Source organism: Seriola dumerili, unplaced genomic scaffold (genome assembly GCF_002260705.1).
Source record: "Seriola dumerili isolate Sdu_G_001 unplaced genomic scaffold, Sdu_1.0 BDQW01000850.1, whole genome shotgun sequence".
Classification (NCBI taxonomy): domain Eukaryota; kingdom Metazoa; phylum Chordata; class Actinopteri; order Carangiformes; family Carangidae; genus Seriola; species Seriola dumerili.
In genome coordinates this window covers 114,597-142,360 of record NW_019175105.1, presented here as the reverse complement: position 1 = coordinate 142,360, position 27,764 = coordinate 114,597, and the positions used below count along the sequence as shown (strand labels likewise).

The 27,764-nt window shown below is 43.5% G+C and overlaps 1 protein-coding gene across 1 annotated transcript; it reads left to right on the top strand.

Moving 5' to 3' along the window:
* The first annotated feature begins 2,205 nt into the window (after positions 1-2,205).
* On the top strand, positions 2,206-27,764 carry LOC111237322 (PEX5-related protein-like). The gene is made up of 15 exons (XM_022766371.1): positions 2,206-2,248; positions 12,541-12,636; positions 16,617-16,731; positions 18,746-18,831; positions 18,910-19,036; positions 19,343-19,463; positions 20,127-20,214; positions 20,584-20,661; positions 21,043-21,162; positions 23,848-23,991; positions 25,134-25,204; positions 25,748-25,960; positions 26,522-26,687; positions 27,075-27,232; positions 27,435-27,764. The coding sequence occupies exons 1-15, from the start codon at positions 2,234-2,236 to the stop codon at positions 27,631-27,633; spliced, it is 1,797 nt and encodes a 598-aa protein (XP_022622092.1). The 5' UTR covers positions 2,206-2,233; the 3' UTR covers positions 27,634-27,764.

Genomic DNA, 27,764 nt, shown 5'->3' with positions numbered 1-27,764 from the left:
GTGTGTGTGTGTGTGTGTGTGTGTGTGTGTGTGTGTGTGTGTGTGTGTGTGTGTGTGAGATCCTCTGGAGCTTCTTCTTCTCTGAGAGATCAATGACTCTGCTGACACTCCCAGTCTCCAACCTGGAAGTTAATCCTCTCTGGATTGTCAGGAAGCTTCTGTCTCTCTCCTCGTCTCACTCTGGTCAGATCTTCAGACAGGATGAGTTCTGGATGAGCAGAGTTTGGGTCCAGAACCACAGGACTGTAGGAGACCACGTCCTTCATCTTGTTCCAGATGTTGAAGGTCAGGTTGCCCAGGTGTTTGGCCTGGTCTATCAGAGCTCCTGAGCCCAGCTGGTGATCCTCCAGCAGGGGGCGCTGCTGGACTCTGTCCACTGCAGCCTTGTAGCTGAGCAGGAATGAGACGTCTTCAGCTCTCAGCTCGTCCTCTGTGGCTCTGACTGTGTCTGAAAGAGCTGCTATCTCTCTGCTCAGAGCCTCCATCTTCTCCTTCATCACCTGACTCTTCTGCTCCTCTTCCTCCCTCAGTGCAGCCATCCTGGCCTCCTCTTCCTCTTCTAGAAACTGGTGAAGCTTCTTAAACTGCTCCTTAATCTGCGTCTCTGTGCGTCGGGCCTGGACCTTAATGTGTTCTGCTGTTTGATCAAACTTCACTTTAACTTCATTAAGACCCTTTAACTTCTCCTTTAAGGGCTCCAGAGTTTCCTCAAGCTTCTTCCTGTGTGGTGGAGCAGCTTCATCGATGGGTCTGAATCTGTGGTCGGTGTGTGTTTCTGAATCTCTGCAGACGACACACACTGGCTGCTGATGGTCCAGACAGAAGAGTCTGAGTTTCTCAGAGTGCAGACTGCAGAGAGCCTCTGAAGATCCATGATCTCTCTCCTGTAAGAAGGCCTCACACAGGTTCTTCAACACCAGGTTAGGAGGTAGATCTTCCCTTGAACGTCTTCTCCTACAAACTGGACACTCTCGTGTTGGTTTGTCTCTCCAGCAGCTCTGCAGACAGTCTCTACAGAAGCTGTGGCTGCAGGACAGGATGACAGGATGTGTAAAGACCTCCTGACAGACGGGACAGCAGAGATCCTCCTCTAATCTGGAAGACGCCATTTTGTCTCTGAGTGACGTTGAAAACACAACAGACAGGAAACCAGTTGGCCGCTCCCTGTTCCCTGAGAGTTACTTTCATTTTGAGTCTCTGTTAAACTCTGTTCAGTGTGTGGAGTCAGCAACAGGTTCCAGTGGTCGTATCCCAGTGTTCCCAGTGCTCCCTCCTGCAGCTGTCCTCTGTCAGTGAAGCGGCGGTTGGTCTCAGGTGATTCAGGAAGGGGGCGGATATGTAAAAGATTGAAGTAGGAAGTTAAAAAATTTAAATTTCAAAAATTTAAATACAACTAAACATCTTCACAGTGAGGGTTAATGTGTTAATTATACTAAAGTTTAGTACATACATAGGTACTACTACTATGTACTACTGTAATACTACATATAATAATAAAACTATGAGAAAATATAAATCAAGGTAGTTCTTTGTTCACACAGACGTTCTTTAAATCTTTCCTCTGCTGTCGAACCTGGTTTCTTGATGGAGGCACGTGAAGGTGATTGTGTCTTAACAAGAGCTTCAGTCATCTTTGTCTTTGCACAGAACCGGTTTTCATTTAAAGCCCAGACGTCTTAAGTGGTTTGAAATGTATCATATTTTTGTTTGTATGTTATTATGTGGTCAACTGAACGTTTGTTAATCTGTTTTATTCTCTCAACATGGGGCTGCACACAAACGCTTTTATTCTGAAAACCCGTACAGGAAGTCACTGTGTGTAGCCCGGGCAACTTGTGCTCGGAGGGGCTCGGCTCTACTCGGTTTGTTTTCTTCCCGCCCCTCCATCGTCCGGAACGGAGCGACATGAAAACCGGATCCCGCGGCGTTTGGGTGCTTCGGTGTTGGACAAGACTGGACAGAGAGGACCGGGAACCGGAGCGGACCAGGATCCAGAGCGGACCGGGATCCAGAGAGGACCGGGATCCAGAAAGGACCGGGATCCAGAAAGGACCAGGATCCAGAAAGGACCAGGATCCAGAGCGGACCGGGGGATCGTGTTGCAGATGTTTCAGAGCTGAAAGGCTCCGGACAGACACCGAGCGGCTGGTTGCAGCGGAGCCGGGTTGGGGTGGACTTCTGGCGGCTGCAGCTCCTCCTGCGTCTCGCTGAGCGGCGGAGGACTGAGTGAGACATGTACCAGGTCCAGGTGAGCCTCACCTCTGTTTCCTGTGCTCACCTGTCACATTAACAGATGATCAATGTATCTGTTGGGAACAAAACAAATCAGAAGCAGGTAAATACGGTTCAACATTTCTGTCTGTTTTCAGTTTCCCGGGTAGAAAAACAGATTCACACCGAGTGTTTAAAGCGGGAAAAGACAGGTTTTACAGTCAGACTTAATTAATCACTTCACTGATTCATATCTATCTTAATGTGACTTATACACTAATCAACACAAAATATTAAAAATAATCTTAAAATGATCATTCAGTGACTCACTTGTTTTTACCTGACGTGTCTGATCATCTTTAATTTCACTGCTTTCAGAAAAGTTATTGATTATTTTCATGTGGCTCATTTTTCTGGTTCCTGTTTTCTACATGATTTAATGCAGATAAGGATTTTATTTATTACTATTATAGTTTTTATTATTGATGGGAGATGAGTAATGAATAATTAATTATCAATCCGATTGATCAGATCAGAGAAACTGAACCAGTGTCTGTTTGAAACCTCAGCGTGAACCTGAACAAGTTTAAATTGTCTTATTCTGTCCAACCAACAACTTAAACCATCAGTCATCAATACACGTATTGATAAAGCTTGTGTCAGTGGACTCGTCCCTGAGGTGACTTCCTGTTCTCTCAGTGTTGTGTTATGAGTGAGTGATGGTGGTTGTGAGTCTGTGTGCTGAGGCTCGTGACCTTCAGACTGAAATGAGCTGAGGCAGATTTACAGCTCAGTTCTTCAGCGGTGGAATGAACTGAGTCTGCAGCTGCTGCCAGAGTCTTCATCATCATCTTCATCAGCTCCACGTTCACTCTCCCCTTTCTGTTTCCTCTCATCTTCACTCTGTGTTCAACACAGAATCCCAGTCACTCTAGTAACTACTCCGTCTTCAGAGAGTAGACTGGTCCACAAGAGGCTCTAACGCCAGAGAGTAGACTGGTCCAGGGGAAGCGCTAACACCAGAGAGTAGACTGGTCCAGGGAGCAAGCTAACACCAGAGAGTAGACTGGTCCAGGGGAGTGAGCTCTCTGTTTATATTCATAGAACTGTAACAGTTATTACAGAAAGTTGTAACAGATTATTGAATTGTTGATCTGTGTAAACAGTGTGTTTTGATAATTGATTAATTGATTTGAAATCAGTACGAGTTCCACCCAGGTCTGGGCCTGGACTCCAGAGTTTCACTGTGTGTGACTTCTTACTTCAGTCAATACTGGAGCTGAACTGACTAATCGATTAATTAATTGGTCAGTTGACAGAAAGTTAATCACCAATAGTTCTGATAATCGATTAAAGGTTTGAGTCACGTTTCAAATCTTCCATTTAGAGAAGATATTCAGGGTTTCAGTTTCTGTCATAGTGACACACCTGGAGTCTGTTTGTTGGTGCTGTGTAGGAACCAAAGCTCTCACCTGTTGTCACTGTGACCCTGGTGTAGATAAAACCTGGATGAATGGATGTTCAGGTAACCAGGAAGTCCGTCCATCACCTCCTCCCCTCTTTTATTCTGATGCGTGGACTGAGAAGAAAAGCTCAGGTGTTTTATTTAATCGCGATCTCCGTCTGTCGCTGAGTCAGCAGCCAGAACCTGAAACAGATCATCCCTCAGGTCCGTGTTTGTTTGACTCTTTTCTTTCATGTTCCATGTTTTTCATCTGGAGGTTTCTACTTCATTTCTACTTTAGATACTGAAGAAACGTTCCTCCTCTCTCTGCCGTCGCTCTCTGAGCACACCTGTCAGACATCATGTGACTACAGCTGCACTGTGCAGGTGTGTCTACAAAGACTGACCTGGGTAGATATTGATCTTAATGACAGAGATTTATAATCGATCATCACAACTTATTGACAAGAAATTCTTCTGATAACTATAGATGATGTTCGTGTGTGTGTGTGTGTGTGTGTGTGTGTGTGTGTGTGTGTGTGTAAACCTCCACTGCAGCTGAGAGTTGAATGATGAATGTGTTTTTATTTTTCAGAACTTTGAGAAAACACCCAGAATCAGAACCAGAACCAGAGTCAGAAACAGAATCTGAACCAGAATTAAAACCAGTCAGAACCAGAACCAGAAGTGTTTAGTTCAGAGTGCCTGGGAAAGTGGAGCGCCCTGTGTAAAGATGGCCGACAGTGATGTTGTTCCTCTGAGCAGAGGCGGTGAAATCAGCTGATCGGATCAACACTTTGATCTGCTGCGACAAAGTGCAGATGAAACACAACAAATACTTTGATGTGACGCTGATGATGATGATGATGGTGATGATGATGATGTTCTTCATCCTGCACCTTTATTCTTCATGTTTCTTCATCCTCGTTTCACTGAAAACATTTAGAGACAACATGAAGGAATAGATCATGTGTTCACATGTAGTTTCATATGTTCATCTTAAAGACACAGCGCTGTGCTCTCATCTTAAATACACATTATTATTATACACATCAAATACATATACATTATATACATATACATTATTATTACATACATCTATGAGGAGACTGAGTCCCTGTGCTGAGCTGATCCGGACCCACAGATGTGGTCTGGGTCCAGAGGTCTGAGTGAGAACAGCTGAGGATGAACAGAATGATCCAGATGTGATAACTGCAGGTCACACAGATGTTTCCTCTTGTAGTCGATCAATCACTGAATAAATGAATTGATTGCCAGGATCTGATAATTGATTGTTTCGGTCATTAAAAATATTTGATGCGTCCAGCTTCTCTCAGGGTGAAGTGAACGTCATTTACATTACATTTACAGACCCCCCCCCCCCCCCCCCCCCCCGCCGGACATGTATTTAATTTCCATATATGAAATATACATTTTTATTTTATATGTACATGTATGTTAAAATTATATATGAAACCTGTTAGATAATTGGAACAACTTCATTTATTGACACATATATCTATCATATACAAACATACAGTTATGTATATGATGTTACATAAATATATATTCATCCACAGCCTGTCAAAAACTCTCAACATGTCTGTAAAAATTCATCATAGATGTTTTTAATATATGTACTAATTTTACAATGGACATTTCATAAATGTTATGAACTTATATCCTCATATATCAGAGAATGTATATGCGTGCTAATATATGTGATAATAATATATCCTCCTATAGGGACATATACTGTATTTATGATATATACATGATATACATATATATATATTTATATATATATATGTGTATATATATGTGTGTGTGTGTGTGGGTCATATATTATGTTTCTGTGTGGATCCTCTCCAGCTGAAGTGTCTCCAGACGATGTGTCCCCTCCCCTCATCAAACACCGTAAATGAGGTTTAGCATTTTGGGGGGGTTCTGGTGAGGATGGTGGTCGGTGGGGTGGGGGGGCGGGGTCTGACCTTGGTGATAGCAATTGAGAGGATAAAAAGATCAAACAGCTTTTCTGAAAAGGAAGAGAGAGAGACAGAGAGAGAGAGACAGAGAGAGAGAGACAGAGAGAGAGAGAGAGAGAGAGAGCAGCTTCCTGTGGCTCTAATTACAGTCTGAAGAGCTGCTGCTGCTGAAGTCACCTGACCAGGTGAACACCAGCTCCTTCAGCCACAGGAACAACAGGCCACACCCTCTGATGATGTCACATTCATCCACAGAGACTCAGAGACCCAGATGTTGTGATGTTACCTGTTGTCACATGGTCCAGGTGTTTACCTGGAGGATGATGAGCTGCTGGTGTTCCAGTTCATCTCCATTCATCTCTATCACTTTCCAATGACAATTCAGGGATTTAATGACCCGGTAGTTTCAGGGTTTTTAACCTCCATCTTTGGGTGATGGACACACACACACACACACACACACACACACACACAGTTCTGCCGTGTCGTCGTCTGCAGGTTTCCCCGTCACAAGGTCACTGCTCATGTTTTCATGAATCCTGCAGTGTCCACGTCATGTTCACTTCAGCACGTCATGTTCTTCAGAACGAGGCTAAAGAGTGAAATTATTCTATCAACTTATTATCAACTTTTATCAGCTCAACGATGTGAAAAAAATTATGTTTGATTATTTTGACAGATATTTGATTGTCAGGAGTTTAGTGTTCATTTTTGAATTTCATTTTCACTGGAGATCGTGATTTCACTTTATCCAAAAATTTCAGCTCGTGTGATTTGTATCCTCCGATGTTGTGTTTGTTCCAGAGGCAGTGTGTCCTCTGCAGGCTCCTGTAGTCGTCCTGTACTGTAGTTACAGTGTGGGTGACTGAAGCCACAGGGGGAAACTCTCATACAAGATTAATTAGCCGTGGAGCTGCTGGTTCATTGGAGGATATAAATATCTAAACCCCTGGGGGTCAGACAGCCGAGCTGCTGCTGCTGCTGCCCTTGGCACAGTTTCATCACCACACCTTCATTCACATGTTGTATTTCACTGATTACACCTGAATCATCAGCGCATCTGCATTTGAGTGTGTTTTCACACCTGTGCTCTTCAGTCAGGTGAACCTGAACCCTGCTTCGTTTCCCCTCGCTACGATCGGTTTGTGGTCTCGGTCCGGTCCATACGAACTCCGTTCTGAACTGGATCCGACCGCACTAGACGGTTCCCGTCACCTTCTTCCTGTGTTTACTCTTCTGCTGCAGACAATCTGACCAGACCTGACTCTGAGACCTGAGACCAGACAGTTCAGTCCTGGTCTCATCAGACCAGAACCTGGTTTCTCTCAGTCTCAGAGTCCTCTAGCTGTCCCTGAGGAGAGGCTCCGTCTGGACCCGCAGACATGAAGTCCAGATCAGTGGAGCTGCAGTGATCGTTGTTCTGAAGTTTCTCCGGAGCTCAGAGACCATCAGGGTCTGTGCCTCTCTGATGTCTGTTGATTGTTCAGTCTGTTAAACTGATTCATGTCAGTGTTAGAAACTGTTTCTCTTGTTTTTGTAAGAATTAAGTAACAAGTGTGTGTCAGAAGAAGAAGAAAAAGAACAGTCTTCTTCTACAACTTGTAGTTGTTGTAGAAGTAGTATTAGCAGTAGCAGTAGTATTAGTATAGTATTATTAACAGTAGTACTAGCAGTATTAGCAGTAGTAGCAGTAGTATTAGTATAGTATTATTAACAGTAGTACTAGCAGTATTAGCAGTATTAGCAGTAGTAGCAGTAGTAGCAGTAGTAGTATTATTAGTATAGTATTATTAACAGTAGTGCTAGCAGTATTAGCAGTATTAGCAGTAGTAGCAGCAGTAGCAGTAGTAGTATTAGCAGTATTAGTAGTAGTATTAGTATAGTATTATTAACAGTAGTGCTAGCAGTATTAGCAGTATTAGCAGTAGTAGCAGCAGTAGCAGTAGTAGTATTAGCAGTATTAGTAGTAGTATTAGTATAGTATTATTAACGCAGTTACTAGCAGTATTAGCAGCAGCAGTAGCAGTAGTATTAGTATAGTATTATTAACAGTAGTGCTAGCAGTATTAGCAGTAGTAGCAGTAGTATTAGTATAGTATTATTAACAGTAGTACTAGCAGTATTAGCAGTAGTAGCAGTAGTAGCAGTAGCAGTAGTATTAGTATAGTATTATTAACAGTAGTACTAGCAGTATTAGCAGTATTAGCAGTAGTAGCAGTAGTAGCAGTAGCAGTAGTAGTATTAGCAGTATTAGTAGTAGTATTAGTATAGTATTATTAACAGTAGTACTAGCAGTATTAGCAGCAGCAGTAGCAGTAGTATTAGTATAGTATTATTAACAGTAGTGCTAGCAGTATTAGCAGTAGTAGCAGTAGTATTAGTATAGTATTATTAACAGTAGTACTAGCAGTATTAGCAGTAGTAGCAGTAGTAGCAGTAGCAGTAGTATTAGTATAGTATTATTAACAGTACTACTAGCAGTATTGGCAGCAGCAGTAGTATTAGTATAGTATTATTAACAGTAGTACTAGCAGTATTAGCAGTAGTAGCAGTAGTATTAGTATAGTATTATTAATAGTAGTACTAGCAGTATTAGCAGTAGTAGCAGTAGCAGTAGTATTAGTATAGTATTATTAACAGTAGTACTAACAGTATTAGCAGTAGTAGAAGTAGTAGTATTAGCAGTATTAGCAGTAGTATTAGTATAGTATTATTAATAGTAGTACTAGCAGTATTAGCAGTAGTAGCAGTAGTATTAGTATAGTATTATTAATAGTAGTACTAGCAGTATTAGCAGTAGTAGCAGTAGTATTAGTATAGTATTATTAATAGTAGTACTAGCAGTATTAGCAGTAGTAGCAGTAGTATTAGTATAGTATTATTAATAGTAGTACTAGCAGTATTAGCAGTAGTAGCAGTAGTATTAGTATAGTATTATTAATAGTAGTACTAGCAGTATTAGCAGTAGTAGCAGTAGTATTAGTATAGTATTATTAATAGTAGTACTAGCAGTATTAGCAGTAGTAGCAGTAGTATTAGTATAGTATTATTAATAGTAGTACTAGCAGTATTAGCAGTAGTAGCAGTAGTATTAGTATAGTATTATTAATAGTAGTGCTAGCAGTATTAGCAGTATTAGCAGTAGCAGTAGTAGTATTAGAAGTATTAGTATAGTATTATTAACAGTAGTGATAGCAGTATTAGCAGTAGTGCTAGCAGTATTAGCAGTAGTAGCAGTAGCAGTAGTAGTATTAGCAGTAGTAGCAGTAGTATTAGTATAGTATTATTAACAGTAGTGCTAGCAGTATTAGCAGTAGTAGCAGTAGCAGTAGTAGTATTAGCAGTAGTAGCAGTAGTATTAGTATAGTATTATTAACAGTAGTGCTAGCAGTATTAGCAGTAGTAGCAGTAGCAGTAGTAGTATTAGCAGTATTAGCAGTAGTATTAGTATAGTATTATTAACAGTAGTGCTAGCAGTATTAGCAGTATTAGCAGTAGCATAGTAGTGATAGCAGTATTAGCAGTATTAATAGTAGTACTAGCAGTAGTAGCAGTAGCAGTAGTAGTATTAGCAGTAGTAGCAGTAGTATTAGTATAGTATTATTAATAGTAGTACTAGCAGTATTAGCAGTAGCAGTAGTAGTATTAGCAGTAGTAGCAGTAGTATTAGTATAGTATTATTAACAGTAGTGCTAGCAGTATTAGTAGTAGTAGCAGTAGTAGCAGTAGCAGTATTAACAGTAGTATTAGTATAGTATTATTAGCAGTAGTGCTAGCAGTATTAGCAGTGGTGTAACTGGATGTCAGTACAGTCCAGGTGAAGGTGCAGATGCTAACTGTGTGACTGGAGTTGCTGCAGCAGCACTGAGCTCAGCTCTGCTGGGACTCTGGGCTGATGGAGGACTGTTTGCTCAGCACAACAGCAGGTTATTTTTAGTCCGACAGCATCTCCACCAACAGCACACACACACACACACACACACACACACACACACACACACACACACACACACACACACACACACACACTTACACTTCACAGCCGGACGGCCGACACTGTGACAGAGTGAGGAAACTGGGAGAGAGAGAACATTAAAGAGAGAAAAGATCCAGGAAGAAGTTTTCATTTCAGCTGCATCATCAAATACTGATGATGAAGCTCCTGTGACTGATACGTCTGGTTTTATTCTGAGCTCGTGTCAGATACACAGTGGAGACAGTACAGACAGTAGAAACAGCAGAGACAGTAGAAACAGCAGAGACAGTAGAAACAGTACAGACAGTAGAAACAGCAGAGACAGTAGAAACAGCAGAGACAGTAGAAACAGTACAGACAGTAGAAACAGCAGAGACAGTAGAATGAAGACATGAAGTATGAATATATGAAGTATGAATATATGAAGTATGAACACATGAAGTATGAAGACATGAAGTATGAAGACATGAAGTAGGAAGACATGAAGTATGAAGACATGAAGTATGAATATATGAAGTATGAATATATGAAGTAGGAAGACATGAAGTATGAAGACATGAAGTAGGAAGACATGAAGTATGAATATATGAAGTATGAAGACATGAAGTATGAAGACATGAAGTAGGAAGACATGAAGTATGAACACATGAAGTATGAACACATGAAGTCTGCAGAAGCAGCACATGGTTGTTCCCTGGGGAGGAGGAGCAGGTGAAATCATGTCGCGGCTCGGTCTAATAATAAAGCTGTGGATGATGTTTTATTGATGGACTCGTCCTGCCTGCTGGGTTCACTGAGGCAGCGTTCACTCTGCCTCCAGACGTCTGTCACGACTCACAGCTGCAGGACCTCACCTGTCTCACCTGTTTGCTGGTCCTGCAGGAGCGTGTGTAGAGATCCTGAGAGGAAATGAGGTCAACACCTGGCTTTGAGTTGAAATGGAGTATAAACAGTGAAGAAGACACAAAATGGAGGTTTCAGACATCACTATTTTCATTAAACGTCACTTGTGTCTAGATCGGATTCTTGAATTCAGGTCTTTGCCTCATATAAAGACTGTGTCCTATTGTTTATGATCTAGACCCTTTAATCTAGATCACTATTTAGATCATTTGACTGGTACACCTGTGTCTAGAGCGTCTCCCAGTATCTAGATGTTGCTAACCAGCTGTTTATTTAGATTCTTTTTGTCGTAGATCTGTTAGCACGAAACAGGACTGAATAGTGAACAAGTATTCGATCTAGATTATTGGGTCTAGGTTGGATCACTGGATCCTATGTCTGGATCCCAGGCTGTAAACGTGTTTATATCATATGGAACGCAGACTGGTCCAAAATGTCAGTTTGGAACATCTTAAGACGTTTGGACCATCGATGCTATTGGTTGGTGTCAACCCCCCTTTTTTTAATTGGAGGGGTTACGTTTCGTATACATTGTGATGTGTGTGTACCTACGTTGAGGTCATGTGAGCTCTTGGGAGTTGGTACGTTTGGACTACGTACTGATCATGTGTCTTATACGCAGCTGTGAATCAGTATTTGGGACAGTCCATTTGTGTATATATATATATATATATATATATATATATTCATCAATATTATTGTTAATAACATTACCTATTCATCAATGTGTGTGCTGAAGGACAGTCTGCAGTGGTTCACCTGCTCTCCAGGTGTGTGTCCACATGATTACACTCACACCTGATTTTACACCTGTGTATTACAGTTGTATCGTACTATATTCAAACTGAACGTCTGAGTCCAGCTCACAGAGACGAACTCATCAGGATGTTTCTGGAGAGATGAAGAACCATCATTATTATCTGTGTCATGGTTTGGAGCAAAGACTCTATATAAGATGGACGACAGCCAAAACATCTCAGGTCATAAACCCCGCCCCCTCCAGGTGGGAGGGGCCAAACTTCATTTGTCTGATAACTTTGGTTTTCTGACAGCTTTGATTGGTTCGTGAGCGGGTGTATGGGCGGGACCTCGATACTGTGGCTCCACCCACTGACACTACTGCGCAGACTGTGGCTCCAAATGACATCACCAGTGTAAGATGGCGGCGCCTGTATGGAGGAGATGTCGTCCATCTATATTTACAGTCTCACAGTTCACATCTCTGGATTTATTTGATTTTCTGTGTGTTGAATTGTTCACTTTTCATTCATGACTCTAGTTGTTATTATCTGGCTGAATATTCTGAGGTCAGGCTTTAGAGATCTGATGTAAACTGTCTGCTGCAGCTTCCTGGTCGGTCCGTGTACTTGGTGGCCAACGAGTTTTCATTTTGAAATGAGAAAACCAAAATGGGGAAACAGCTCGTTTCCCAGTTAACGTTTAGAAATCAGGAAACAAAAAAGATAAATGATAAAACAAACCGTTATCTGTTTTCTCTTGATCTGATTATAAATGTAAATTGGGAATTAAAATACCTGTGTGGAAGGTCCAGGGATCATCGGATAATCTGTAATTCATCGGTAATTTAAAAACAAAAAAACCTAAATCTGTTATTTGATTCAAAACCAAAACAGAAAAACATTTTTGGTGTCAGAATCAAAAAACGTTTAAGTTTTTTTTGTTTCTAAATTACCAATGAATTATTATTATTTATTATCACATCAAGAAAAAACTGGTTATGTCGTTTGTTTTTTGTTATCAAAACAAAAACGGGAAACAAGCTATTTCCTGATTTTGGTTTTCTCATTTCAAAAGGAAAATTTATTGGCCGCCAAGTACATGGCCCCTCCCCTCCCTTGTGTTTCTGCAGTGGAGGACCAGCTGTAGGTGTTTATCATTATTATCTACCAGTGGACTCCACAGTCAGAGTCGAGTGTAAAGAGGATGAATCACAGTCAGGTTTGTTGTTTCATTTGCTGCGTCTGAATGAATGAATGAACCTGTCGATCTGCCTGTTGTAGGGCAAAGGGGAAAGGGTCGTTGCCATGGTGCTGAAGGAGCTTCCTGGTAAAAAGGCATCCTCTGAAGGAAACCCCCTCCTCACCGTGACAACCAAGGTTGGCATGACGACCACGCTTGTTTGTTATATGGCACTGCTCAGAGATTAAGTTTTCTTTTTCTTCAGTTTTAATTTTTGTTTTGTGGAGCTTCAAACCTGTTTCTGTCTCATCATCCACCTGCAGAGTCCATGTCTTCATGTTTTAATAACCAGCTGTTTTATTCCAATTAACAGTGTTGAATTTACTTTGATATGAGACAAAGAAAATCACATTCGTCCTTTTTATTAAAATGATTTGTTGATCAAAATAGCTGCTGATTAATTTTCTTTTGATCAACTCATCATTGAATGAACCAATTGCAGCAGCTCTAGAGTGATGTGAAGCAGGTGAATTAGAGTGTAGCTAGTGTTGAACGGATTTGAACCGTCTCTGACCTCTGACCTCTGACCCAGAGCGCTTGTTCTCGATTGATCAGGTTTCAGCTGCTGTTGTTTAATTATTCTTGAATTATTAGTGTTTATCTTCTTGATTGTTGTTCCTGTGCTGTGGTCCGGTCTCTTGGTCCGGTCTCTTGGTCCGGTCTCTTGGTCCGGTCTCTTGGTCCGGTCTCCTGGTCCGATCTCCTGGTCCGATCTCTTCATGTCTCTGGGGGTGGACAGTGGTGTCTGTGCTCAGTGAGACGGTGGGGGGGTCGACAGACTGATGCACTGTTACTGGACGGAGCTGCTGTTTGACAGGATTAAATACCAGCGTGTTCCAGTCGACATGTGGACGTACACGGCTGTGTGGATTAGGATTAGGAGGGCAGACACACACACACACACACACACACACACACACACACTGCTGTGTGATCAGGTTAATCAGGCCTCAGACTGAAGTGAGTTAAAGGTTGTACTTTGTCCTACGTTTCCCAGAATTCCTTTCAGTAACATCAGGAGAGCTGGAAGCAATTTGTTGTTGGGAAATAAACAATGGAATAAACTAAAGACTTCAGGCTGCCTCAGATGAACAGGAATATAGCACATGTGGTCTGGACTCTGTTGGTCAGGTCTCAGCTGCGAGTCCAGAAGGAGGCGGTGAAACACCTGAAGCTGTTTGTACCTGAGAAAAGCAGCAGAAGAAGAAGAACTTCTGACCTGTAGCAGTAACAACAGTAACAGTCCATGAACTCAGATGAGATATTTGTCTAATCTCTAATGTCTGAGGAGCAGCTGATTTATTCTCATACTCAAAGGTCAAAGGTCACAGTGACATCACAAAACACAGTTTGGCCATGACTCATAAATTCATCGACTAATTATGACAAAAATTAACTCAAATGTTTATGAGGATAAAATTAAGTGATGACATTTTATATCCATAAGGTCAAAGGTCAATTCACTGTGACATCATAATGATCTGCAGAAACACTTTTGGTCTTTATTCAATGCTGTCACTCAGGAAGGAGACTGTGACCATATTTGGTCGACACTATAGACTGTAAATAAAGATGGACGTTGCCTCTGTGACGTCACCCACAGGTTTCTGAAGCTCAGAGTGAGCTGCTTCATTGTCGCCATCTTGGCAGTACCTGACTCCGACCCTAACTCCCAGCTAATCCAAATAAGGTCAAAGAGGAGGGGCGTGTATGGAGCTGAGACTTAGGTGTCAAACATATGCTCACCCACCTGTCACTCACAGAGGCCACGCCCATTTTCCTCCATAACTGTAGTCCTTAATAAAATGTGAACAGGTGAGTTTTATAAACAGGTGAGTTTTATAAACAGGTGAGTTCTATAAACAGGTGAGTTATATAAACAGGTGAGTTCTATAAACAGGTGAGTTTTATAAACAGGTGAGTTTTATAAACAGGTGTCATGAAGGAGGAAATCAGCTCTAGAGACCAAAACAGTTTTTGTACCAGGCTGTAAACATGTTTATTTCTGCTCTAAAGTTGAACATTTTAACATGGGAGTCTATGGGGACTGACTCACTGTTGGAGCCAGACTCTAGTGGTCGGTAGAGGAACTGCAGCAGCTCTCAGGAGTTAAACATTAGAGAGGTGGTGATGGTGAAATCATGATTGGATTGTTTCACTCACTCGTCTGCTGCTGTTTTTTAAAAACATGAAGCTCCAGACCTGTGGAGGGTTTTCTTCTGTTTGTGACTCATTTGGAAACATTTCATTATATTTGGACAGTTATCACATTATTATTTTATAATGTGACGAGTGCTCGTTCCACTCTCTCTGCACTCCTTTACTTTGTCAGCAGTTTGCTCTTTAAGCAGCAGAGAGGGACGACATGTTTTCATATTTTATTATTTGCGGGGGGGGGGGCAGTAATGAGGTACATTTACTTGAGGACTGTACTTAAGTATATTTTTCAGTATTTGTACTTTACTTACGACTTTATATATTATTAATTTAGTAAACTTGTGACTTTTCCTCCTCTGCACTTACTACAATATGAACGACTCTTACTTTGCAGCGGAACCTTTAGTCAGAGGAAAGAATTTTATTTATTTTGAAAATCTAATAGACCAATCACAGCCAACTCCTCCACTGTCAGTGTCCTAACGATGGCGATGTTAGATAAAGATGAGGCTGAAGATTCCTCACAGAGACCCTGGTCTGATCTGAAGTCTGTGTTTGAAGGTTTAGAAATAAAGAAAGGTGCTTTTAGTTTGAATGTTTGATGAATTTAACACGACCAGACTTCATCACTGACTAAAAAAGAAGAAAAAGAAAACATCAGTCAGTCAGCGGGTTGTTTCAGAGTCGTCAGGTTCTGTAAATGTGGAACAAAACAACAATGTGGTGACATGAAAAAACATACTTTTGAATACTGCAGTATTTTTAAAATCAAGTACAAATCTGACTGAACAGCTGTGACGTTTACTGGAGCCACACCTGACCGGACGACCTGTGCTGTGACTTTGTCTCCGATTATTCCACAGAACTGAATGAAAACAGGTTTTAGTGACTGAACAAACAGCAGCTCAGGTCAGTCTGTAAATCACTTCTCCACGTCGTTCAACCACGTTTAGTCTCATTATTGATGACAAAGAGGAGCTGATACCACAGAATGTTTGACCAATGAAACAATAAATCAATAATCAATAAATAGGTTCTGATTATTTTCTGCTGATCGATGAATCAATGAACGGATCAGTTGTTTCAGTGTGAAGTCAGTCAGGGGATAAAAACTGTTTGTACTGTTCTCATCTTCATCCTGGTCTCAGAACCTGACCCAGACCCAGACCCAGAACCTGACCCAGAACCTGACCCAGACCCAGAACCTGACCCAGAATCTGACCCAGAACCTGAACCTGACCCAGAACCTGACCCGAACCCAGAACCTGACCCAGACCCAGACCCAGAACCTGACCCAGACCCAGACCCAGAACCTGACCCAGAACCTGACCCAGAATCTGACCCAGACCCAGACCCAGAACCTGACCAGAATCTGACCCCCCCCCCCCCCCCCCCCCCCCCCCCCCCCCCCCCCCCCCCCCCCCCCCCCCCCCCCCCCCCCCCCCCCCCCCCCCCCCCCCCCCCCCCCCCCCCCCCCCCCCCCCCCCACCCCCCCCCCCCCCCCCCCCCCCCCCCCCCCCGCCCCCCCCCCCCCCCCTGAACCTGATACCTGACCCAGAATCCTGACCGAACCAAAGTGAGAATCCTGACCCAGAACCTGAACCAGACCCAGATCCTGACCCGGACCCAGAACCTGACCCAGACCCAGACCCAGAACCTGACCCAGAACCTGACCCAGAACCCAGATCCAGACTCTGACCCAGACCCTGACCCTGACCCAGACTCTGACCTGGACCCAAACCTGAACCAGACCCAGACCCAGACCCAGACCCAGAACCTGACCCAGAACCTGAACCAGACCCAGACCCAGAACCAGACCCAGACCCAGACCCAGACCCAGACCCAGACCCAGACCCAGACCCAGACCCAGACCCAGACCCAGACCCAGACCCAGACCCAGACCCAGACCCAGAACCTGTCCGTCATGGTTTCTGTTTAACTGGTCTCTTCTTGTCTCCAGCTGGTCGGGGAGCAGCAGGAGAGTCGACCCCTGCTGAGTCCCTCCATCGACGACTTCCTGTCGGAGAGCCGCGGTGACGCCCCTTCGACCCGACCCCTCACCTCCAACACAGCAGGTAGTCTCCTGCTAATTATCACCTCCTTGTGATATGATATGATATGATGTGCTTTTCTCCTTTGCCCCGCCCCCTCAGCCTATACACACTGAGATAACTCCACCCCCAAAGTGTCTGTGGAGTTACTGCAGTTAAAAAATAGAAAGTTGACAAAGTTGTCAACCAATCCCTGCAGAGGATCCTGTTCAGCAGACCCACCATGTCCCAGGTTCCTTGGGTCCAGCTGGACCTTGGTGTCCTTTAATTTCCCGTCTCTCTCCAGACTTTCTGTCGTGTCTCTGCTGAACGCCTTCGAACAGATAAAACGACCGACACAGTCTGAGTTGAAATAACATGATTATATTTGGGATTAAAATTCAGTTAACAGGATTCCTCCTCCTCCTCCTCGTCCTCCTCCTCCTCCTCGTCCTGTCTGTTTCTAACTGTAACTTCCTGTGTCCTCCTCTCACCTCCCGTCTCTGTTTCCCTGTTTTCTCCCAAACCTCTAACTTCCTGTCCTTGGCTGTGCCCATCTGTCACCTCTGACTCAGCAGGTAAACCAGCCATTAATTAACACCTCTGACCTCCTCTGTCCTCCTCCTGTCTGCTGCGTCCTCCTCCTCACGCTCATTAGAGTCTTCACCACACAAACCGATCCGATTGTTTCTCTGTAAGTGAGAGTCAAAGAGACGACGCAGCTGAAATCTCATCTGTTCAGGTACAAACTGAGAATCACACGGAGGGATCGCGTGTCGGCGTCTGACCATGAAGTTTAAAGGTCACAGCGGACGACTCGGCTCAGAGCACGAATCACATTAATACGACTCAACGTGTGGTCAGATGTATCGATGAAAGAGCTGCAGCTTCTTCGACACATTCATGATGCACTGGACCAAAAACAGTCGCACTGAGAGAATCAATGCAGATATCATCTGTACATGTGCAGCTCGGCTGTAGCTGTGTGGTGTCAGTACTCAGTATGAAACAGTTCATTTCAATCGTGATGATGGTGATGATGATGATGATGGTGATGATTACAACTGAAATCATCTTTACTCAAATGTAGAAATCTGAACTTTCTGTCTCTGGTCGTAGAGATGTTACAGAGTGACGCGTCTTCACTCACAAACTGTCTTTGTCAGAGTCCAGTCAGCAGCTTGGAGAGAGAGCTCATTTACCATCAGACTGAGGCTACGTCCACTCTAACACACCTGAAAACACACATCACATGACCATCACCTACACTGAGCATGTGCGAGCTGCTGTAAACAGGAAGTAGATCGTCTCCTCTGAGGGAGGAGCAGCAGCTGTAGCATTAAAACAGAATGTAAGTGAACAGCAGCTGCTACAAAGACAACAAGGTCAGTAACTCTGTCATTCATCATCATGTTGTATTCACCACTGGTAGTCCAGGCTGATGACAGCCAATCAGGAGAGACCGTGGGTGTGACCTCATCGTTTACAAAGGTCTGTTTCTGTCCAGACTAAAACGCAACCCCAGAGCTTTCAAAATAAAACACGACCCCAGAGCTTTCAAAAAATAAAAAATAAAAATAAAATAGAGCGTGCAGTGTTTCCAAAACTTTGCCAACATTGTTATGAAAGAGAGAAAAGAGAAGGGAAAGAGTTTTTAAAGACAATGGCCATTTTGTTTTTTATTGTTTCACTCTTCAAAGTAAAACTTCCTGTAGCTGTTGAATTCTTCCTGAAGACAAACATGTTCTGCTGAAGGTAAATGGAGCTGAGCGGTTGGATGTGGTTCCTTGTACCACAGTCTGACTTAAGATAGAAGATACTGCTTTGTGCAGCAGATGAATCAGATTCCGTCTCTCTGGAGTCTGTTTGTTGTATCTGAGACACAGTCTGTCTGTGTGAAGCTGGTCCCAGAGTTCTGTCATTGTTCTGACGGAGAACTGGATCCAACATGGAACCAGCTCTCAGAACCGACCTGCTGGATCTCTGTCCTGGGACCAGCAGAGACACCAGACCTGCTGGACTGAATCTGATCCTAACTGTCCGTCCTCCTGTCCTGCAGTTCTGTCCACGGCTCTGGACCTGGTGGACCTCAGCGAGCCGGGGGAGAGCAGCGGGGGCAGCAGCGGGGGCAGCAGCGGGGGCAGCAGCGGGGGCAGTAATGGTGGCAGTAGTGGCAGCAGCAGTGTCGGCGGCGGTGGCGGTAACAAGAGGAGGAGCCCTCTAAGGAGGAAGGGCAGCTCGAGGAGTCCTCGACGCCGAGCGAGGCCCGAGGAGACCGAGCTGATCCAGGTGGAGGTGGAGCACCTGCCGGGCAGTCCCAGAACACCTGAGAGGATCTCACTGGACTCAGGTAACACTGACTCGACGTGACAGCAGATGATCTGTGAGAGTCAGCTGAAAGACTCCAGATCAGCTGCTGCTGTTGTTGCTCATTTTGTTAAAAGCTTTGAACTCAGTCAGTTGTGAGAACAAAGCTGTCAGACTTTAATCTGAGCTTTTACTGTGATGAGACATTTAACTTCCTGTTTCACCTCAGTGACCTCAGACTGAGTCAGACAACACGACTGGTTCAGTCCTCAGAGTCAATCCGTGTTTTCACAAACTTCGCAGCGTGTTTTCTCTGGTGTGAATCATTGTGTTGTTGTCATGGTTACAGTCAGTCTGTCGTCTCCACTGGACAAATGGGACGATGTGAACCTGGACGCGGAGGACGGAGGACGCAGGAGGAGATACGAGAAGAGATGCACCTCCCACCACTCGTCCAGTGAACTGCTGTGGTAAGAACCCCCCCCCCCCCCCATCAGAGCTGTTGGGCTGCCGGAGCCACCGGAACGACCTGATGAAATAAAATATCCACAGGTCACATGGTCCGGCTGAAATTCAAACACATTTTGGGGCGACCTGATCGCAGAGTGGTTCGGGAGCGTAGCAGCAAGTCTCCGGTTCGACTCCCGGTCAGCCGGACTCTTTGCTGTACGTCATTCCCTTCTCTCTGTCCCCCAACTTCCTGTCTCCACTCTGTCCAGTAAAGACACCAAATGCCCAGAAAAAGAACTTAGAAAAAGAACTGTATCTAAAGCGTCTGTCATGTAGAGAGCTGATATAGGAAATGGTCAGAGGTGTCATATTGACTTTTAATGTGTATTGATTGATTTCCGAACGTCAATCATACATTGAGAAACACAAGAAAACATTCCACCTTAAAAGATGGCGGTGGCCTCTGAGCTGCTCCGTGAATTAAATGGTTCATTAGTAAAGATGAAAAGACACAAAACGAACTCTCATTCATCGTTCACTCTGATATATATTCACTCACCATCAGGACATGTCTATCTCCTCCACTGCTCAGACTCTGATGATAGACGGGGGCTGTAATGCTCCTGCGGCCTCTGGGGGGCGCTGACAGGGATTTAACACTCAGACCAGGTTTTGTATTTCAGGTCTGCAGAGTTTAAAACCGATCCACTGACCAAGACTTCCTTCGACATCCACAGCTTCGATGATCTGGACTTCAAACCGTCAACACAGGTCAGCTGCTGTGCTTCTGCTTTGAAACCTGGTTTGTTGCCACAGTAACCAACACCAACATCTGTGTTTGATGTGTTTATACTGTGCTTTAACCTCAATATAAAACTATGAAGCTGAGTAAGTGAAAGAAAATAAAACTGAAATAAAAGAATATTGGACATGAAGTGGACAGTGTGACGTTGCAGAGCTGCAGCTCAGATCAGGTGTTTTAATGTCTCTTTAAATACAACTTTGACTTTACTGTCAGACTGACAGCTGCTGGCTGACCTCTGTGTGTGTGTGTGTGTGTGTGTGTGTGTGTGTGTGTGTGTGTGTGTGTGTGTGTGTGTGTGTGTGTGTGTGTTTCAGGACTGTGGGGCGTCCAGACAGCGCAGACGGACTCGTTCCCTGCTGGCCAGAAACGAGTCTCTGGAGGATGAGTTTGTCAGAGCGAAGGCTGCTGTTGAGGTACACACACACACACACACACACACACACACACACACACACACACTGACAGAATGTCCTCAGTGTCCATAAAAACTGCAACAGTCCTCACCTTCCATAAAAGTTCTTGTTTCCAAAGACGTCCTCACTTCCCGAACATGTCCTTGCTTTACTACGGTGTCCTTGTTTCCGTGACAACCAGCCTATCAGCTCCACCTCACATGGTTTTCATGTGATCTGATGACAATAATAACACTACAGCAGCTCTCAGTCCACATGTATGACATCAGTCCACGACATCATATTTATTAGAAGATTTTACCAACATGCTTCAGTCTGAATCTACATCTGCTTCACTACATGATCCAGACTCAGAGCCATAAGTGTGTGTGTGTGTTACAGTCCGACACAGAGTTCTGGGATAAGATGCAGGCGGAGTGGGAGGAGCTTGCTCGGAGAAACTGGCTGGAGGAGTCTGAGGGTGAGCGGCCAAACCCGCCCACCGTCTCACCTGTGGAGAAGGTGAGTGACTTCAGAACCTGGTCCCACAAACCCTGATCCACTCTGAACCGTGATCCTTCTCCGCTGCGTGTCTGGATGACGTCTGCTGGAAGGAACCAGCTGGAACCAGATTCAAAGATTTAAAGACTGAGTTTCAATGTTATTGTTTTTTTTTCTACAGCAGATATTTTGTTTCATAACCCGATTTATCATCTTGTCTGGTAAAAAAAGTTGCTCCCATGTTTTTATAGTCCCAAAAACCTGAACCCGACCTGAACCCAACAGCAGAACCGTGGTGGACCCCCCAGCTCAGAACATATCTGACGTGTGGACGTCAGTTGACCCAGACTGGTGGCAGTTATTAATGATGACAGATTATTACTGATGGATGTTTGTCAGCATTAATCTGTAGTTTTAATCCTCTGGCCTGAGATCAGCTCCAAGCGCCTCCACCCAGAACACCAAGCGTCTGTAATCCTGCGTTATCCCTCCTCTGCTCGGGTGTTACGTCACCACGGTGACGGAGGTGAAGCCACTCTGATGTTGACACGTTATCAGACATCTGTTCACACATGTAGAACAGACCACAGAGCAGCAGCCCGGACGTCTCCTTCACGTGTTCCTGGTCAGATAGAAACCTGTCAGCGGAGGGTTTAAGGAAACTAGTTTTACATTATTGTTGCAACCAAATTAAAACATTTATTAGTTACTAGAAACCTGTAATGAAACACCAGCATTCAAATCATGTCAGTCTCAAATTAACATGAAAATCAAATGAAACACAATTCATACTCACCAGTCTCCACTCACTAATTCTACTTTGCCGTCTTTTTTATCATCGTTCAGCTTCTGTCAATAAAATGTAACACTTCCTGCAGATGTTTCACATTAAAAGCTCACCAAGAACAGGAAGGAGTATGTCCTTTGAGCTACTGAAAGGCTTTTAATTTGAAACATCTGTACAGGAAGTAAAATTTATTGACAGCACCTTTACATTGTTAGAAAAACCTGCAAAGTAGAAGTGAATGGAGTGAATGAGTGAATAAAAGCAGAGGACAGAGACGTGACTCTCCTGTTTTATAATTGATCATAATCATGTTATTCCAAAAAGGTTCATCTTGTCTCGACTGCACTTATTTATGCTTTTTTCTTATCGATAGACGAGTGATTTAAGGTGTTTCTTTTCCCTTGACATGTTTCGACTGCTGTCTTCCTCAGAAGAGTCACGTGATGTTGCTGTGACGTGTCTTATCAGCTGTTGTTTATACAGACGCGCCGGCTGTCCAGCCGCTCCTTCAGAACAGCATCCCAGGTGTGGGACATGATCATGTTGTTATTGTGAATTATTGTTGGTAAACACAGAGCTGACCTTTGACCTGATGTTGTGATAAACAATCACAACCTGGGTTTAAACAGCAACAAAGAAAAGACACTTCATGTCAAAATCACAACAGCCTCAGACTGCAGGTCCAAGCTCCTGATCAGATATTGATCTGTGATTGATTCAGTTTGTGTTTCTGTTACAATCATGCATTAACTCTATAACCACACAGAGACATAAGAAGGTAAAGGATCGATGTGTTTGCTGAAGGTCCAGTCCAGTCCCGTGTTTATTGATCAGTTTAACGGGAACAGAAGCACAGAGATCAATATGACTGTGAACATGTCAGAATGAACTCTGACAGGAACTGGAGATAAATGAACAGTCCTTTTGTTTCTGTCAACAGGATGAGTATGAATCATCTGGTTCTGTGTGTTTTTTTTTTTTAACTTTATTGCCTTACATGTACATTAACAGGCAATTAACATCGCCAAGGAATACAAAAAGAAAAAAAAAATAAATAAATAAAATAAATAAAAATAAAAATCATCTTGAGATTGGGTCTCATCTGCCACACAGAGATAGCACTATAAAGGGTATAGCACACATCTTATCTAGTTCTGTGCTCCAAAAAAGGGATATTTTAGATAATAATAAAAAAAATAATAGTAAATGAGTATAATATAAGTGTATAAGAGTCCTAAGCGAGATAGTCAGTAACTGGGGTCCACCTTCTCATAAAAGCAGGTACTTTTAGCTGTAATTGGGCAGTCATATATTCCATCATGTAGACATGTTTTGTTCTGTGTGTTTTTAAAATGACAGTTTACCGACTTGATTATTGATTTGATGTGATCGGTAAAGTTGAACTCTGAGTCCAGACTCACACAAAGATCTCCGACCTGGTTTTACTTTATTCTTCCAATGTCGATTCGTTTTCATTTTTGTCTGTTTTGCTGATTAAATTCAGATGGAGTCATTGATTTGTCAAAAGAAGATTCATCTGCAACTATTTTTTAATAATAACTTATTGTTTAAGTAATTCTTAGGCCAAAATGTGATGAATTTATAGCTGACTTGTTGCTTTTCCTTTTTGGTTTTTGACTTCGGGTTCATTGAAACAAGACGTTAATAGTAATGTCTTTAAAGTTTCATTGCTTCTTATTGTTACAGAAGAAAGTAACTGCAGATGAATTGATAATGAAAATAAATGTTTAATAATTGTTATTTTATTGTTTTGTGTGATTAGCCTGATGGAAGTGTGTAAATGAAAGAGGCCCAAGGATCGAGCCCTGAGGAACTCCACAGTCATGTTGATCCATCAAACCTAAAGTGATGGTTCTGATGTGTGACCCCGTTAAAGAGCTGGTGTTTGTTTTGTTCAGGGTTACTACTTCAACACCAACAACCCGTACAGAGATTGGCCCAACGCCTTCGCAGAGGGTCAGGAGAAAGCTCGGGAAGGAGACCTGAACGCTGCTGTCCTGCTGCTGGAGGCCGCCATCTTACAGGACCCGCAGGACTCTGAGGTGACCAACACCGGACCTGGTTCTGATCCATGTTGTTACCACAACATTAGATTAAAACAGGAGACAGTGAAGCAACAGAATCTTTATTCAACCTGCAGAAAAAAAACTTCTTCATAACAAAAAGATGAACATCATTATAGTGAGAAAATTATTATTTTCATATTTCTATATCACCTGGAAACACAAGATTAATATGTTATCACCGATCTATAAAACATCATTAAATGATTTATGAAGATTAATAAATAACTTATTTACAGCTGATTAACTCTATAAACACCTTACTGCCCTTTTCTTACTGTTATGGTAGAAAAGTTCTCCAGACAAAAATAAATTATTAATTCATAAAAGATGAATCAATGACAATAATCAATGATGCAACACAAAACGTGAGAGCTGCTGATGAGTCTGTGGAAACAGGTGAGTGTTGATGGAGGCAGACTCACTGATGAGAGAGACAGGAGACGCTCAGGTCTTGTTTAGGCAAAGTAAAGGTAAACATTACCAAACACGGAGGTCATTCAATGTGCTTAAGAGAAATAAAAGAAGCATGAAAATAGAAGTAACTAGAATCATCTCCTCCTCCACTCAGACTAGTTCCAGGTTACATCCTGTTTATCCAGAGTCATTTGAAATATAAAATATGAACCATCTGTGTGAAATTTAGTCATAATTGTTGTGAAGTCTTGAGTAATGGCTAAAAACTGTTTTGTGAGGTCACACTGACCTTTGACCTTTTACCACCAAAATCTAATCAGTTCATCCTTGACTCCAAGTGAATGTTTGTGCCAAATGTGAAGAAGTTCCTTCATGAGATATCATGTCCACGAGAATGAGACGGACAACCTGAAAACAAAATGGCTGCCGCTCTGACTGTCGCTGGTGCAGAGGAATAAAAAGTATAATTAAATAAGTAAGTTTCAGTTACAGTTGGGGCAGATTAGATTTGATCCACTGGGAGCTGGTTCCAGCAGGTTCCAGCAGGGGGCAGCACAGTGACTGTAGTTTTAACTCTGGGCTCCACTAGCTGAGCAGCTCCCGCAGACCTTAGAGACCTGTTAGGTTTATATACATGGAACATTTGGGATATATTTAGGGCCCAGAGGGAGGACATGATGGACCAACTATTCTTGTGTTTTCAGGCCTGGCAGATTCTGGGAATGACTCAGGCAGAGAACGAGAACGAGCAGGCTGCCATCGTGTCCCTGCAGAGGTGAGACAGCATCACACTACACACGATATGATATAAATGCCCTTTAATCAGTCCCTCCGGGATTTCACGGCCTTTTGTTGGGATTGTTGCAGCTAAAATGGAAAGTGGAAATTTACTTATTTTAAGGGTCTCACACATGGACGTAGCAAAATGGCTCAATATGCCGTTATAGCCCCGACTCTGTTTCACCTACATGCACCAAAATTGGAAAGCACATGAAATATGCAAAGACTCACAAAAGCCTCTTGCAGCCGTATCCTAAACCCAACAGGAAGTCAGCTATTTTGACTTTTGGCGCCATTTTTGTGATTGTAGGACGTCGAACTTTAACAAACTCCTCCCCGTCAGGTGACCTCATCAGGTGACCTCCTGACAGCGGCGCTGAGGTGTGCGACAGGGCGAGGGCCCACATATCGCCGCTTGCTGCTGTAATTCATTATAATGTTCAACACTTCTGTCAGATTCAGATGAATGACGTGTTCACCTGCTGCAGGTGTCTCACCTGTTAGAGTTCAGTGTGTGAACCTGTCTCACCTGCTGCAGGTGTCTGGAGCTCAACCCCAACAACCTGCCAGCCCTCATGGCGCTCGCCGTCAGCTTCACCAACACCGGCATGCAGCGGGAGGCCTGCGACGCCCTGCGACGCTGGATCAGCCACAACCCCCGCTACAAACATCGGGTTCTTGACCACAGGAGCCTGCTACAGGGCTCCCCGGCCACGCCACGCAGGGGCCCCGACACCTCCACACAGGACAGGTACGAACACCTGGGCGACATTAGATCAGTTCAGGGAGGATAAAGCAGAATCTGGAGGTTAATGCTGTAGTCTTCAGTTTGGTATAAATACTGTATTACCCATAAGCCTCTGTGGTTGTTGCTATGGAGACAACTCCATAGCAACTCCATAGCAACAAAATTCAAATCAATTTTCTGAATATATCCAGTGAGTTTGTCAAAGATTAACACCAAGCTCTCTGATTGGACGGTTCTGACAGCAATGCTTTCTGGGACTTGTAGTTGACTCATAAAACGTAAAACAACCATAATAACCCTGTTGAATTTACACATATGAAATATACATTTTATTTTGGATGTGCTTATGTGTTAAAATTATATATGAACCCTGTTAGGAAATAATCCAGTTTCATATATTGACACAGAAAACTTGTCTTTACAAATGTTAATGTCTGTATTCTAATATACCACAGCCTGATTATATGAAGTCTGAGACTCTCCCAGAGTGTGAAGTTAGACATGAGAAACACACGTGTGTGTGTGTGTGTGTGTGTGTGTGTGTGTGTGTGTGTGTGTGTGTAGGTCAGGGCTGCAGGATGTGTTGCTTCTCTTCCAGGATGCGGCTCTGTTGAATCTGGACTGTGTGGATCCAGACCTGCAGACTGGACTAGGAGTCCTCTTCAACCTTAGCTCAGACTTCAACAAAGCTGTGGAGGCTTTTACTGCAGCGCTGTCCGTCAGACCACAGGTAACACACACACACACACACACACACACACACACACACACACACACACACACACACACACACACACACACACCGCTGTTTTAATAATTGACAAATGGTTTTATTTGCAGTCCTTATTATCTTTGTGTGACACTGTATGTAAATATAATGATGAGTATTTTAGGTTTGTCACTAACGTAAGCAGCTGATCCTCAGTGAGGAGTGAATGAATCCACTCAACAACATGACTTTCTATAATATGACATACTGTACTATGACTTGTTTTCCTTTTGACATTCAGTCACATCGTTTTGTTCCGTGCTAAATTTTCAAATGTTCATTTCTGCTTCAACTAACACCTTATGTGGATTGACTAAGCCCCGCCTCCTGTCTATTCCCTCTCTTCAGGACTACCTGCTGTGGAACCGTCTGGGAGCGACGCTGGCCAATGGGAACCGCAGTGAGGAGGCGGTGGAGGCGTACACCCGAGCTCTGGAGCTGCAGCCAGGATTCATCCGGTCCAGATACAACCTGGGAATCAGCTGCATCAACCTGGGAGCTCACAGGTAACAGTTAGGTGTTTTAAAGCTGCATTAATGAATGAGTCTTACACTGAATTATTGACTGAAAACACAACCAAACCAGTGTTTGTCTCTGTCGCCCAGAGTGATCAAAACTCACTGAATGCATCTTTGAACAAGTTCAGTTTGACCTTACAGTAGATATTAATGGTCTGACCTGGTCCTGGTGCTGGTCCTGATCCTGCAGGGAGGCGGTCAGTAACTTCCTGACAGCTCTGAACCAGCAGAGGCGGAGTCAGCGCTGCAGCCACCAGCAGATGTCGGCCAACATCTGGGCTGCCCTGCGTATCGCAATCTCCATGATGGACCGACCTGAGCTTTTCCAGGCCGCCAACATCGGGGACCTGGACCTGCTGATGAGCGCCTTCGACGTGGGCGACGTCTGACGGAGGACGGGGTTCCCGGTCAGACTGAGCGTTGTGTCCCAGACACAGTGGACGAGGAGACAGTTTGGTTTGAAACCAAAGAGACGACGGCTGCAGATCACAGGAAAATCCTTCGCAATATAACAGCACAA